Raw genomic sequence first — 14,513 nt, 5'->3', positions numbered from 1 at the left:
GCCCAGCGATGCCCCGGCGGCGCAGACCACGCCCCCCCTCGCCGCGCCGCCGGGCCGCCAGGGGGCGCTGTGTGGCGGCGGCCGCCCCTCAGCCCCGTGAGGCGGCGCCGGGCCGGGCCTGGGGAGGCTCCGAGCGGCCCCGCTGCACCGGCCCCGCTGCCCCCGGCTCCCTGCCGGCCCCTCCGCTCCTCCCCGCTCCCCCGAGGTGAGCCCGGCCTCTCCGAGCCCTCTCCGGCCTCTGCGCGGCCTCTTCCAGCCCCCTCAGCCCGGTCCCCACGGCGGTTCCGCGGCCGCTCCGTGTCCGGCCTCGCCGCCTCCTCCTTCTCCTGATTCCCCCCGCGGCCTCCGCCAGCGCTTCGTGGCGCAGGAGCCGGCCAGGAAATTCGCCTTTTCCTCGATTTTTATGGTGATTTCTGAGGGTTTTTTTCGCCTTTTCCCCCTCAGCAGCAGCCGCCGGTGCCCGGGATGAGCCGCCCGCGCCGGCCTCAGGGCCGGGCTCGCCGAGCGGAGCCTCGCGGCATGGGATCGCTCCAGGTACCTCATCCCTAACCTTTTGCCTCTTTTAATTTATTTTTTCCCCCACATAATTCCTCCCAAAGCCCCGGGGAAGTGGCGCAATTCCCATTCCAGAGCCTTTTCCAGCCTCTTTTCCTCATGAGGGATTTGCCAACCCTTCCCCCCCCCCCGCCCCTCCCGGGGCCATCTGGTGCCTCTGGGAGCTTTGGAATTGCCCAAAATCCCCTCTTAAATTCCATGGATTACGTAAAATTTGGGATTGGTGAGGGTCACTCATCCCCTGGAAAATGTTCTCCCTGGAAAACTTCGCCTGGAGTTGGTGGGAAGTTGTATAATGAGAAATAATTACGTTTAATCCCTTTTTATTCCCCCTGCTTCCCCTGAATCCGTGAGGGAATAACCGGGTGGAAAATTGGATTTCCCATTTTTTTTTTTTCCCTGTGCTGGAAAAGTTTTTGAAGTTTTGGAGTCGTTCCTGTTGTGGATCTCATGGATCTGCTCCTGCAAACAGTCCCTGATTTTTATTTTTTTTGCTTGGAATTCTGAGTGGGATTTTAGGGCTCTGCTCTATAAAATTCCTGGGAGATTTCTGCTCCTGGAATTCCTGGATGATCCCTGCTCCAGGAATTTCTGGATAATTTCTGGAATTCCTGGATAATTTCTGGGATTCCTGGGTGATTTTTGCTCCAGGAATTCCTAGATATTTTCTGGGATTCCTGGGGATTTCTGCTCCTGAAATTCCCGGATAATTTCTGGGATTCGTGGCTAATTTATGGAATCCCTGGGTGATTTTTTGCCTCCTGGAATTCCGGGCTGATCCCTGCTCCAGATTTCCCGGATATTTTATGATCCCACAGTTCAGGGTCCATGCTTGGATCATCCCGGGAGCCGCCCTTGGGATCCAGGTGGGAATTTGGATTCCTGATTTTTTTTTCCCCTGATTTTTTTTCCCCCCCTCTGCCTTTTCCCAGTTTATTTCCCAACCTTTGGGGTGGAAAAAAAACAAAAAACCAAACTTGGAAAGCCTCAAAAAGCGGGAATTTGTCTAGGGAATGTGATCCATAAGAAGAGGGAATTCCAGGATTGTGGGGTTGCTCCAGGTTTAGGAATCCTGTGGGATTTTTGGGAAGAGGAAAAAACTTTGGATCTGTTTTTTTGGGATGAGGGAAGGGAGGGAATCCCTGGAATTTTGGGGTGTCTTTGAATCTGGGATTGGGACAAAAGAAGAAAGTCTTGGATCTGTGGAAAAACAGGGATGGGAATTGTGGGAAAATGCAGAATCCTGAATTTCCACCCCCGTTTTTTTGGGATTTGTTGAAAAATCCGAGCATCAGGGATTTTTTTTTCTGGCTCTCGTGGGGTTTTTTGGGATCTAAGAGCCACAGAAATGTCAGGAATGTGGGATTTGGAGTGAAACTCTCAGACTTTGATCAGGATTTGGGCATCTGGGGTTTCTTGGGAAAAAAATGGGAAAAAAATAAAGGAAAAAAAAGGAAAAGTGAAATCTGGGGAGTGACCTTGGTTTCACTCACTTGGAATATTTAGAGAGAATTCCTGAGGGTTTTGTTTCCCTTTTCTTTGGGAGTTGGAAAAGTAAAGGGATAAACAAGGAAAAAATCCCGTCCCTAATCCCTGATTTTTTCCCAATTTAATGCCAGGTTCCCCCCAGTTTAATATAAATTGTTTCCCAAATGAATATAAATTTTTTCCCAATTTAATCAAAATTGTTTCATAATTTAATCCTGATTTTCCCCCAATTTAGTCCTGATTTTTACCAGTTCAATGTCAACTATTCTCAATTTTCCCCAATTTAATCCAGATTTATTCCCAGTGTAATCCAATTTTTTCCCCCAATTTAATGCCAATTTAATGCCAAGTTTTTCCCAATTTAATCCAAATATTTTCCCAATGTAAAGCCAATTCTTCCCAATTTAATCCAAATTTTTCCTCATATTTTCCCAATTTAATACCATTATTTTTCCCAATTTGACCACATTTTTTCCCCAATTTAACCCAAATTTTCCCCAATATAGTCTTGATTTTCCCCCAATTTAACCCCGATTTCCCCCAGTGTAATCCCGATTTTTCTCCCATTTTAACCCCGATTTCCCCCAATTTAACCCTGACTTCCCCCCAATTTAATCCTCATTTCCCCCCCATTTATTGCCAGTTTTCCCCCATTTTAACCCCGATTTCCCCCAGTTTACCCCCATTTTCGCTCTAACCCCACTGCCCCCTTCCCCAGCTCTGAGCCGCGCCGCTCTCCCTCCACCATGGGCGACTCAGCCACGGCCTCTCCCGTTGGGAAAATCCCCGCGGAGCCCAGCGATTCCCGAGGCACCGGGACCAGCACCGGGACCAGCACCGGCACCGGCACCGGGACCAGCACCGGCACCGGCACCGGCACCGGCACCGGCACCGGCTCCGCCCTGAGCGTCATCAGCGAGGGCGTGGCCGAGCTGGCCCTCATCGACGCCGAGGTGGCCAAGAAGGCGTGCGAGGAGGTGCTGGAGAAGGTGAAACAGCTGCACGGCTCCGCCATTCCCAACGGCGCCGGCTGCCACATCCGCTGCCTGGACGAGGCGCCCGGCGCCCGCATCCAGGAGGAGGAGGAGGAGAGCGCGGGCGCCGCCAGGACGGCCCGCAAGCGCCAGCACCAGGCCAAGCAGTCGTGGCTGCTGCGCCTCTTCGAGTCCAAGCTCTTCGACATCTCCATGGCCATCTCGTACCTGTACAACTCCAAGGAGCCCGGCGTGCAGGCCTACATCGGGAACCGCCTCTTCTGCTTCCGCCACGACGACGTGGACTTCTACCTGCCGCAGCTGCTCAACATGTACATCCACATGGACGAGGACGTGGGCGACGCCATCAAGCCCTACATCGTGCACCGCTGCCGCCAGAGCGTCGACTTCTCTCTGCGCTGCGCGCTGCTGCTGGGCGCCTACTCGTCCGACATGCACATCTCCACGCAGCGGCACTCGCGCGGCACCAAGCTCCGCAGGCTCATCCTCTCCGACGAGCTGAAGCCCGCGGCCAGGAGGAGGGAGCTGGCGGCCGGAGCTGCTGCAGGTGCAGCTGCAGGTGCCGCAGGTGCGGACACGGGGCTGTCGCCGTCCAAAAGGACTCACCAGAGGTCCAAGTCGGACGCCACGGTGTCCATCAGCCTGAGCAGCAACCTGAAACGCACGGCCAGCAACCCCAAGGTGGAGAGCGAGGAGGAGGTAACTCCTGCGGGAATTCTGTGGGGCTGGCACTTGGGATTCGTCCCAGAAATCCTCTGGGGCTGGGGTTGTGCTCCAAGGCCCAGGGAACTGGGGAAATCCCATGGTTGTTCCTTGGGATTCGTCCGAAAACTGATCCAAAGAGATGGAAGTGCCTTGGGATTCATCCCAGAGATCCTCTGGGATTGGGGTTGTGCTCCAAGGCCCAGGGAACTGGGAAAATCCCTGGTTGTTCCTTGGGATTCATCCCAGAAATCCTTCAGGGTCCTGGTGGTGCCTTGGGATTGATCCCAAATTTCCCCTGGGATCGGGGTTGTGCTCCAAGGCTGGGATCCCACTTGGAATTCCAAGGCGGGAAAGGAGCCCCCAGCTGGTGCTGGGAGCAGATTTTGGGATCTGCACTTCCCAAATCCGGGAAAAACGAATTTTCCAGAGGGTGGAATCCACCCCTGGGAAACTGGGAATGACTGGGATTGACTGGGAATGGCTTGGAATGGTTGGGAATTCCCAGGAATTCCCTGGAAATGGATCAGAAACCCGAGGTTTGATCCCCCTGGGAATCCTTGGAAGGAGCCAAGGATTGTTCCACACTCGGGCAGTTGGGAGAGGGATGGAAGGAAGGGTTGGGAAGGAATTTTCCAGGCTGGATTCGGGATCAAAACAACCCCGGAAAAAAACCCGGGGCCGTTCCCGCCGGGATGAATTTTTAACATGGAAAAGGAGGAGGCAGAAACCGGAGCTTTCCCATAAATTATGGATGAGGAAACTCCTGGAAACGATCCAGAAAAAGCTGGGAAAGGACAGAACCAGCCCGGGGTCCCCAATATCCTTCAAAAATCCCGGAATTCTTGGCAGCTCTGGGTGATTTTCCCTCCGGAATCCAGGAATTCCCTGAGGAAAAAAAAGCAGGGGAAATTGCTGGGGAATGATCCCAAAATTCATCAGGGGAGGGAAAATTTGGGATTATTTCCCATCAGTTTTCCCCCCAGGTGGGATCCAGACCTGGTTGTCCCTTTTTTTTTTTTTTTTTAATTTTGGGGAATTTTAGCCCCAAAATTCCCTTTTTTTTTATGGAATGAAGCTTCACTGGAGGAAGAAAAGCCTGGATTGGTGGACTCCAAGTGGTGGAATTTTGGGATGTTTGGGATGGGAATCCCTTGGGAGGGAAATGTGGGAATGGCAGGAAAGCTTTGGCTAAATCAGGAATTTCCCAGTGATAAAAACATCCTCAAAAATCGGGATTTTGGGAATTTCCTGGATCGTTTCCATGGGATGATGTGGTGAAATTCGGGATAATGAGAAATCCAGGGAAGGAAAAAAGCAAACGTGGATTTGGTGATGGAAAAGGTGAGAAATCCAAGGAATTCGGAGCTGGATCCATGCTGGTCCTCCCAGGGTGGGATAATGAATCCCAGAGAGGAGGAAAACCGGGAAAATCCCGGGAATTCAGCTCCACTTTGATCCCATCCCGCTTGAGATCCGTGGAATTTTCCTGCCTGGAATTTTTCCTGGAAAAATCCACAGGAATTCCAAGGGGCCGGGATAAAAAAAATAAAATAAAATAAAATAAAATAAAATAAACCCACCAAAACCCCTTGGGAATTGCTGGAAGTGAACCTGCAGCTGAACTTTGCTCTCTCTCCCCCTTTTCCCTTCTCCTCCCTCTCTTCCCTATGGAAAAAATTCCCCAAACAATTCTGTCCCAAATCCCCCCCCTTTTTTTTTTATTTTTATTTTATTTTTTCCTGCTTTTCCCAGGAATTCTCCTCGAGTACGGAAAGCCTGGATAAATCCCTGGCTCCCGTAAGTTCCAATCCCTTTTTTTTTTTTTTTTTTTTTTTTTTTTTTTTCCAGAGGTTCCCTCTTCCCTCCACAGCATTTCCTCCATTTCCACCCCTCTGGAATTTCCCAGCATTCCTCAAATATTCCCAGAAAAAAAACAAAAAAAACCCCAAAGTCAAAAAAATCCCGGTGTGGCCGCCACGACGTTTCCTCGGAATGGGAATTCCAGGAAAATCCAGGAAAATCCCGTTTTTCCCACCAAAATCCATCTGGGAATGAGGAAATTCCCACTTTTCCTGCTTTTCCCAATTTTCCCTTGCAGGTGGAAGAGGAAATGCTGTTTTCCCTTGGAATTTGGCTCCCAAAATTCTCAGCCAGATGGGATTAATTTGCTTTTTTCCCCCTTTTTTTTTCCCCCTGCCAATCATTCCTTGATTTAATTCTTTTAATTTTTCCTTTTTTTATTCCCCATGAAAATTCCAATCGAATCCTGGCGTTTTTCCTGATTTTTCTCTCCACAATGAGCCCTTCTCCTGTTTTTTTTCCATTGTTTTTTTCTTTTTTTTGGAATCTTTCCCTCTATTCCCGGTGGGAATGTGTAGTCCATGATTTCCTCCAGCACGAGGGTTTTTTTGGGAAGAATTCCATGATTTTTTTTTTTTTTTAAGGCTTTCTGGGAATTCCTGGATTCCAACCCAGCTCTGATCCTGCTGGGAATTCCCAGGGACCCTTCCCATGCCTGGATTTGGGAATTTTGTCGGGATTTGATCCCAAATTTTGGGCTCATCCTAAATCCCGTTGTTTTTTTAGGGATGATGGGATGCTTGGGCTGAGCTCCAAGCCCTGAATCCTGGAATTCTGACATTCCCCAGAGCAGAAATCCGGGAATTTTCCCTCAGAAAAATCCTGGAATTCTGACATTCTCCAGAGCAGAAATCCGGGAATTTTCCCTCAGAAAAATCCTGGAATTCTGACATTCCCCAGAGCAGAAATCCGGGAATTTTCCCTCAGAAAAATCCTGGAATTCTGACATTCTCCAGAGCAGAAATCCGGGAATTTTCCCTCAGAAAAATCCTGGAATTCTGACATTCTCCAGAGCAGAAATCCAGGATTTTTCCATTAAAAAAAAAAAAAATAAAAAAAAATTCCAGAATTCTGGCAGTTTTTGCAGGAATGGGATTCAAACCCATGGAGAGCTGAAGGAATTTTTGGGATTGGGAACCTCTGGAACATTTCTCCCGTTATCCCGGAATTCCTGAGGAATTTTTGGGCTTGGACTACAAATCCCAGCGGATTCCCAGCCGGGAATTCCCATCCTGATCCTCCTTTCCCTGATTTTTTCCCCCAATTCTTTCCTTTTGCTCTGCAATATTCCCGATTTTTCCGGCTTTTTTCTGTTTGTTTTTTCCCGATTCTGCATGTGCCTTCTCCAGCATGATCCCGAAAAATCAGCCCGTGCTTCTTCCCAGATTTTGGGAATGTGGAGTGGAAATTTGGGATCCACGTGGTGGGAATCTTGCATTCCAAGGGAAATCCCAAATCCCTGTGGGATTGGGATGCCAGGGGAGGGGCAAGGGGAGGATTTCAGGATAATCCCAAAATCCTGGGATCCCAAATCCGGGGAATTTGGAGGGGCTGGGAGTGAGGATCCTCCCAAATCCCAGGGATCCAGATGATCCCAAATCCTGGGAATCTGGAAAATCCCAAATCCCAGGAATCCGGCCAGGACTGGGAGATCCCTCTGGGAATGTCAGCGCTGGAATTCCAGGGGGATGGAAAAAACTCAGGGATCCTGCTCTGCTGGGGGAGGGATGGGATGGGAACCCCAAATTTCTGGGAAGAGGGAAGAGCAGGGAAAAGGGAAGGATGGGAAGAGGGAAAAGTGGGAAGAGGGAAAAAGTTGGGAAGGGGAGGATCAGGAATTTGCTCCCACTGAAAAACCACCAACATCAGCTCCATTTTCCCTCCTTTTTTCCCCAAATTTTAGTTTTTCATCCCAATCCTTTTCCAGCCGGTCCGGGGTGGGAAGAGGGAAGAGCAGGAAAAGAAAAGAGGGAGAAGCAGGAGAAAGGGAAGAGCAGGAAAAGGGAAAAGCAGGAATTTGCTGCCACTGAAAATCCACCACCATCACCTCCATTTTCCCCCTGTTTTCCCAACCTTTTCCCCCTGGGATCCCGACCCTTTCCCAGCTGGTCCAGCTGGCCCTGGAGCAGGGAAAGGGAAGAGCAGGGAAAGGGAAAAGGGGAGGACAGGAAAAGGGAAAAGGGAAGAGCAGGAAAAGGGAAAAGGGAAGAGCAGGAAAAGGGAAAGGGAAGAGCAGGGAAAGGGAAAAGGGAAGGACAGGAAAAGGGAAAAGGGAAGAGCAGGGAAAGGGAAAAGGGAAGGACAGGGAAAGGGAAAAGGGAAGGACAGGGAAAGGGAAGATCAGGGTTTTGCTCCCACTGCAAATCCAGCACCGTGACCTCCATTTTCCCCCCGTTTTCCCAATTTTTCCCCCCCGATCCCGGCGCTGTCCCAGCCGGCGCGGCTGGCCCCGGAGCGCGAGTTCATCAAGTCTCTGATGGCCATCGGGAAGCGCCTGGCCACGCTGCCCACCAAGGAGCAGAAGACGCAGAGGCTGATCTCGGAGCTGTCCCTGCTCAACCACAAACTGCCCGCCCGCGCCTGGCTGCCCACGGCCGCCTTCCAGCACCACGTGGTCAGGGTGCCCCACTCGCAGGCCGTGGTGCTCAACTCCAAGGACAAGGTGGGGGATAAATGGGAATGGTGATGGTTCCTGGGATTGGGAATGGTGAGGGTTCCTGGGATTCCAGCACCACGTGGTCAGGGTGCCCCACTCGCAGGCCGTGGTGCTCAACTCCAAGGACAAGGTGGGGGACAGAGGATTGGGGTTTGGGGTGGGAAAGGAGAGATTGGGATAGTGGGAGGGCTGGGGGTGGCGATTCCTGGATTTTCCTTTATTCCCCCCGACGTTCCCCCTTTCCAGGCCCCGTACCTGATCTACGTGGAGGTTCTGGAGTGTGACAATTTCGACACGGCCAGCGTCCCGGCGCGCATTCCCGAGAACCGGATCCGCAGCACGCGCTCGGCCGAGAACCTTCCGGAATGCGGCGTGGGCGCGGAGCCGCGCGCCGGCGCCTTCAGCACCGTGCCCAACTACGACAACGACGACGAGGCCTGGTCCGTGGACGACATCGTGGAGCTCCAGGTGGAGGTGGGCACCGCCCTGCGTGTCTGCCTGTCCCTGGGGTGTCCCCTGAGTGTCCCCTGGGTGTCCCCGGGGTGTCCCTGGGGTGTCCCCTGAGTGTCCCCTGGGTGTCCCCGGGGTGTCCCCTGAGTGTCCCTGGGGTGTCCCCGGGGTGTCCTCGGGGTGTCCCCAGGGTGATGGGACCAACCCCAAGGTGTCCCCAGAGTGCCCCCAGGGTGTCCCCAAGGTGTCCCCAGGGTGTCCCCAGGGTGTCCCCGGGGTGTCCCCTGAGTGTCCCTGGGGTGTCCCCGAGGTGTCCCCGGGGTGTCTCCATGGGGGTGGGAATTGCAGGAATGGGATCTTCCTGAGGGTCGTGGGCACCAAGGTGTCCCTATGGAGGTGGGACCACCCCCAGGGTGTCCCCAAGGGATTTAACCTGAGGTTACGGGATTTTAATGGGATTTTACTGGATTTTCATGGGGTTCTTAATGGGATTTTAAGGAATTTTTAGGGGTTTTATGGGGTTTTGTTGGATTTTAATGTGATTTTGTGGCATTTAACAGGAATTGACATTTTTATGGGATTTTTATGGCATTTCATCAGATTTTAATGGCATTTAATGGGATTTTGATGGATTTTGATGGGGTTTTTTGGGATTTTCCTGGAATTCCTGCAGCTCCCAGAGATGCACACCAACAGCTGTGACAACATCTCCCAGTTTTCCGTGGATTCCATCACGAGCCAGGAGAGCCGGGAGCCCGTGTTCATCGCGGCAGGGGACATCCGGTGAGAGGGGGGCAAAATCTGGGAATTCTGCCCCGGAAATCCTGGAATTCTGACATTCCCCAAAGCGAAAATCTGGGAATTTTTACTCAGAAAAAATCCTGGAATTCTGACATTCCCCAGAGCAGAAATCTGGGGATTTTTCCACAAAAAAAAAATCCTGGAATTCTGATAATCCCCAGAGCAGAAATCCAGGAATTTTCTCCTTGCCCATAGCGAAATTCCATTAATTTTTCCATGGAATTCCCGTGAATTTCCCCATAGAATTTCCATGAATTCCCCATGAAATCCCTGTTAATTTTCCCCTGGAATTCCTGTCATTTCCCCATGGACTTCCCATGAGTTTTCCCATGAATTCCCATGAATTTTTCATGAATTCCCATGAGTTTTCCCCCGTAATTCCCGTTTTTCCCTCCCCAGGCGCCGTCTCTCGGAGCAGCTGGCTCACACGCCCACCTCGTTCCGCAGGGACCCCGAGGACCCCTCGGCCGTGGCCCTCAAGGAGCCCTGGCAGGAGAAAGTCAGGTGGGAACCCGGAATTCCCAAAAATTCCCCGGAATTCCCAGCAATTCCTGCCCAAAAACCCATCCCCAGATTCCTGGGATCTGCCCCAAAAAATTCCCGGGGTCTGCTCCAAAAAATTCCCGGGTTTTTCTCTAGGGCTTTGAGGTCTCTCTGTCCCCAAAGGGTTTTTGGGTTTTTTGGTTTGTTTTTTTTTGGGGGGGGATGAATTCCAAAGGTTGGGAATTTCCTCCTGGGAAAAGCAAAATCTGGGATTGAGGGGGGGGTTTGGGGTGGTCCCATAAGGGTCTTGGTGGGGTTTTTTGGGATTTTAATGGGATTTTATGGAATTTAATGGATTTTTATGGAATTTAATGGAATTTTATTGAATTTAATGTGATTTTAATGGGATTTAATGGGCATTTATGGGGATTTGACAGCACGAAGCTGTCCCACGCAGCACATCCCGGTTTTTTCCCGTTTTTTCCCGTTCTCATCCCGATTTTCCCCCTCCAGGAGGATCCGGGAGGCCTCTCCCTACGGGCACCTCCCCCAGTGGCGCCTCCTCTCGGTCATCGTCAAATGCGGGCGACGACCTGCGGCAGGAGCTGCTCGCCTTCCAGGTGCTCAAACAGCTCCAGGTGGGCACGTTCCCAAAGAATTCCCCAAAAAATTCCACATCCATGAAAAATTCCTGCCCTTCCCCCAAAAAAATCCCAAGTCTTTAGGGGCTTTTATGGGATTTTATGGGAGACATTTAGTGGCATTTTCTGGGATTTTTCTTGGATTTGCTGGGATTTTAATGGGATTTTAACGGGATTTTACTGGGATTTTTAATGGGACTTTAGGGTGATTTTAATGGGATTTTAATGGGATTTTTTTGCCGTTTCCCCCCTCAGTCCATCTGGGAGCAGGAGTGTGGATTTTAATGGAATCTGACAGGATTTTAACAGAATTTAATGTGATTTTACCGGGATTTTTTCCCATTTCCCTCCCAGTCGATCTGGGAGCAGGAGCGAGTGCCCCTGTGGATCACGCCCTACCAGATCCTGGTGATCCCTGTGCAGGAGCTGCATTTTAACCTGGCTTTAATGTGATTTTAACAGGATTTTAACATGATTTTAACAGGATTTTAATGTGATTTTAACAGGATTTTAATGCTATTTTAACATGATTTTAATGTGAATTTAATGTGATTTTAACGTGATTTTAATGCGATTTTAACATGATTTTAATGTGATTTTAATGCGATTTTAACGTGATTTTAACGTGTTTCCCCCAGTCGATCTGGGAGCAGGAGCGAGTGCCCCTGTGGATCAAGCCCTACCAGATCGTGGTGATCTCGGCGGACTCGGGGATGATCGAGCCCGTGCTCAGCGCCGTGTCCCTGCACCAGATCAAGAAGCAGTCGGCGCTGTCGCTGCTCGATTATTTCCTGCAGGAGCACGGCCCGGCCACCAGCGAGTCCTTCCTGAGCGCCCAGCGCAACTTCGTGCGCAGCTGCGCCGGCTACTGCCTCGTGTGCTACCTGCTGCAGGTCAAGGACAGGTGAGCAGAGCCTCGGGGGGGTTGGGAGTGAGCTGGGGGGGGTTAGGAACTTTTTGGGGATCTTTTCCGATTTTTTTGGATTTTTTTAAATTTTTTTTTAATTTTTTTTTCCATTTTTTCCAATTTTTTCGGATTTTTTTCAGATTTTTTTTCAGATTTTTGTTTTATTTTTTTTTTCAGAACTTCTTCAGAATTTTTTTTTTTCAGATTTTTTTGGGGGAGTTTTTTTAATTTTTAATTTTTTTTTTCTGATGGGATTTCCATGGAATTCCTCCAAGACACAACGGGAACATCCTGCTGGACGCTGAGGGATTTTAATGGAATTTAATGGGATTTTAATGGGATTTAATGGGAACTTGATGGGATTTTGATGGAATTTCCATGGAATTTGATGTAATTCCCCGTCATTCCCCCAAGACACAACGGGAACATCCTGCTGGACGCCGAGGGCCACATCATCCACATCGACTTTGGCTTCATCCTCTCCAGCTCCCCCCGCAATCTGGGCTTCGAGACCTCGGCCTTCAAACTCACCACCGAGTTCGTGGACGTGAGTGGGTGTGTGGGCTGGCTGGGTGGGAATTCCAGGCCGTCCTGGCATTCCCAGATTTCCCCAATTTTGTTGTTTTTTGTTGTTTTTTATTTGTTTTTCCCCCCGGCAGGTGATGGGAGGGCTGGACGGGGACATGTTCAATTATTACAAGATGCTGATGCTGCAGGGGCTGATCGCTGCCCGCAAGCACATGGACAAGGTGGTGCAGATCGTGGAGATCATGCAGCAAGGTGGGAATCCATGGAAACCCCGGGAATTCCACAGAATTCCCAGTTCTTCCTGTCCCAAACCCCATTTTCCCACTGAATTCCCCCGTTCCAAACCCTCACTCCCATCCCGTTTTTCCCGTTTTTCCCGTTTTTCTCATTCCCAGGCTCCCATCTGCCAGATCTCTCATTCCCACTCTGATTTTTCCCATTTTTCCACTCTCTGACCTCCCATTTTTCCCAATTTTTCCCATTTTTCACTCTCTCATTTCCCATTCTTTCCCTTCCCCAGGCTCCCAGCTGCCGTTTTTCCCCAATTTTCCCATTTTTTCCCCATTCCCAGGCTCCCAGCTGCCGTTTTTCCCCAATTTTCCCGTTTTTTTCCCATTCCAAGGCTCCCAGCTGCCGTTTTTTCCCAATTTTCCCATTTTTCCCCATTCCCAGGCTCCCAGCTGCCGTTTTTTCCCAATTTTCCCATTTTTCCCCATTCCCAGGCTCCCAGCTGCCGTTTTTTCCCCAATTTTCCCATTTTTTCCCCATTCCCAGGCTCCCAGCTGCCGTTTTTTTCCCAATTTTCCCATTTTTTCCCCATTCCCAGGCTCCCAGCTGCCGTGCTTCCACGGCTCGTCCACCATCCGGCACCTCAAGGAGCGTTTCCACATGAACCTGACGGAGGAGCAGCTGCAGCTGCTGGTGGAGCAGATGGTGGACGGCTCCATGCGCTCGCTCACCACCAAGCTCTACGACGGCTTCCAGTACCTCACCAACGGCATCATGTGAGGCCAGAACGCCCAGGGCCCCGGGCACGGACGGGCAGGGAAAGGAGAAAAATCCCGCAGAAAACGGGGCAAAAACGGGGCAAAAACGGGGCAAAAATCCGCTTTTCTCTCGCCGCCGGAACAACAACAAAAAAAAATGGGTTGGGAGCGGAGCTGGAGAGGATTTGTGGAGGGGATTTGTGGAGGGGATTTATGGAGGAGTTCTGGAGGAATTTTTGGGAGGAATTTCGGAAGATTCTGGAGGATTTTTGGAGGATTTTTTTTTTTTTTTTTGAGAATTTTTCTGAGGATTTTGGGAGGATTCCGGAGGGTTTTTTGGAGGATATTTGGAGGATTTTTTTTATTTTTTTTTTTGAGGGTTTTTTTTGGGGTTGGATGGTCCCATCAGCCACCACCCCCCCAGCCTGGACTCTGCTGGAGGAATGGGAACAGAATTCCATAAAAAAAAAAAAAAAAAAAAAAAACCGGGAATGAGGCGGGAATGGGGGGGGGGGGGGGGGGGGGGTTTGGGATTCCCTGGAATTCGCCCCCAAATCCCATGGAATGTGGAGAGGGGGGGATGGGTGGGAAAAGGGGGAGGGGATGTCCTGAAGGTTGGGAAGCTCGAAAATCCTGGAATTGCTGGAATTCCCGGAGCTGGGGGGCCAGGAGCAATTCCAGGTGAGGAATTCCAGGGGGGATTCCCTTCAGGTAAAGAATTCCAGGGGGATTTTCCCTCCAGGTGTGGAATTTCCAGGTGTGGAATTCCAGGTGTGAAATTCCAGGTGTGGAATTTCCAGGTGGGATTTGAGGTGGAATTTCCAGGGGAAATTCCCAGGTAGAATTCCCAGTGGGATTTTCCCTCCAGGTGTGGAATTTCCAGGTGGAGAATTCCAGGAATTTGGGGCTGGGATTTTTCCCCCCCTCCCCTTTCCTGGGAATTCCTGGAATGTCGGGATGGACCCGGGGGGGGCGGGGTTTGTCCCAAATCCCAAATCCCAATCAGGGAGGATCCGGAGCTTTCCCAGGGAAGGAAAATTCCCTGGAATTTCCTCCCCCCCTCCGCCTCCCCCACCCCAGGCCCGGCCTGCTGGGCAGGGGGGACACCTGGAGTGTCCCCAAATGTCCCCAAATGTCCCCAAATGTCCCCAATGTCCCCTCAGTGTCTTCTCAGTGTCCCCCCAAGTCCCCTCCGTGTCCCCCCTTTGTGTCCTCCATGTCCCCAATGTCCCCCCATGACCCCTCTGTGTCCTCTCAGTGTCCCCAATGTCCCCCCTTTGTGTCCCCATTGTCCCCTCTGTGTCCCCAATGTCCCCCCTTTGTGTCCCCATTGTCCCCTCTGTGTCCCCTCTGTGTCCTCCCATCTTTTTTTTTTTTTTTTTTTCCCCCCTTTCCCCCTTTTCATTTTTAGCATTAAAAAAACCCCAAAATTTCGGATTTTCACCCCTGGGGACAGAG

At 51.0% G+C, this 14,513-nt stretch overlaps 1 protein-coding gene across 2 annotated transcripts; it reads left to right on the top strand.

Annotated features, from left to right (window-relative positions):
- Positions 1 to 47: 47 nt before the first annotated feature.
- On the top strand, positions 48 to 13,574 carry PI4KB (phosphatidylinositol 4-kinase beta). 2 transcript variants are annotated; one of them, XM_088181067.1, is made up of 13 exons: positions 48 to 205; positions 445 to 534; positions 2,762 to 3,737; positions 5,496 to 5,540; positions 8,038 to 8,265; positions 8,506 to 8,733; positions 9,383 to 9,492; positions 9,910 to 10,014; positions 10,507 to 10,631; positions 11,273 to 11,538; positions 11,956 to 12,096; positions 12,201 to 12,321; positions 12,896 to 13,316. In XM_088181067.1, exons 3-13 carry the CDS (start codon positions 2,790 to 2,792, stop codon positions 13,075 to 13,077), a joined length of 2,499 nt encoding a protein of 832 aa, XP_088037193.1. In that variant the 5' UTR covers positions 48 to 205; positions 445 to 534; positions 2,762 to 2,789; the 3' UTR covers positions 13,078 to 13,316. The 2 variants fall into 2 exon arrangements, with proteins under 2 accessions (XP_088037193.1, XP_088037192.1); XM_088181066.1 differs by having other exon boundaries at positions 63 to 205; positions 448 to 534; positions 11,956 to 12,088; positions 12,896 to 13,574.
- The last annotated feature ends 939 nt before the right edge of the window (positions 13,575 to 14,513 follow it).

This window comes from Sturnus vulgaris, chromosome 31, assembly GCF_052056855.1.
Source record: "Sturnus vulgaris isolate bStuVul1 chromosome 31, bStuVul1.hap1, whole genome shotgun sequence".
NCBI lineage: Eukaryota > Metazoa > Chordata > Aves > Passeriformes > Sturnidae > Sturnus > Sturnus vulgaris.
The sequence above is the reverse complement of the archived record's forward strand: the minus strand, read 5'-3'. Positions and strand labels throughout refer to the sequence as shown.

Excerpts from the sequence above, each read along its gene's own strand:
- PI4KB (XM_088181066.1), top strand. The coding sequence starts at position 2,790 with ATGGGCGACTCAGCCACGGCCTCTCCCGTTGGGAAAATCCCCGCGGAG. Across the intron at positions 5,541-8,037 it reads TGGATAAATCCCTGGCTCCC|CCGGCGCGGCTGGCCCCGGA; the intron begins GTAAGTTCCAAT and ends GCGCTGTCCCAG. Across the intron at positions 8,266-8,505 it reads TGCTCAACTCCAAGGACAAG|GCCCCGTACCTGATCTACGT; the intron begins GTGGGGGATAAA and ends CCCCCTTTCCAG.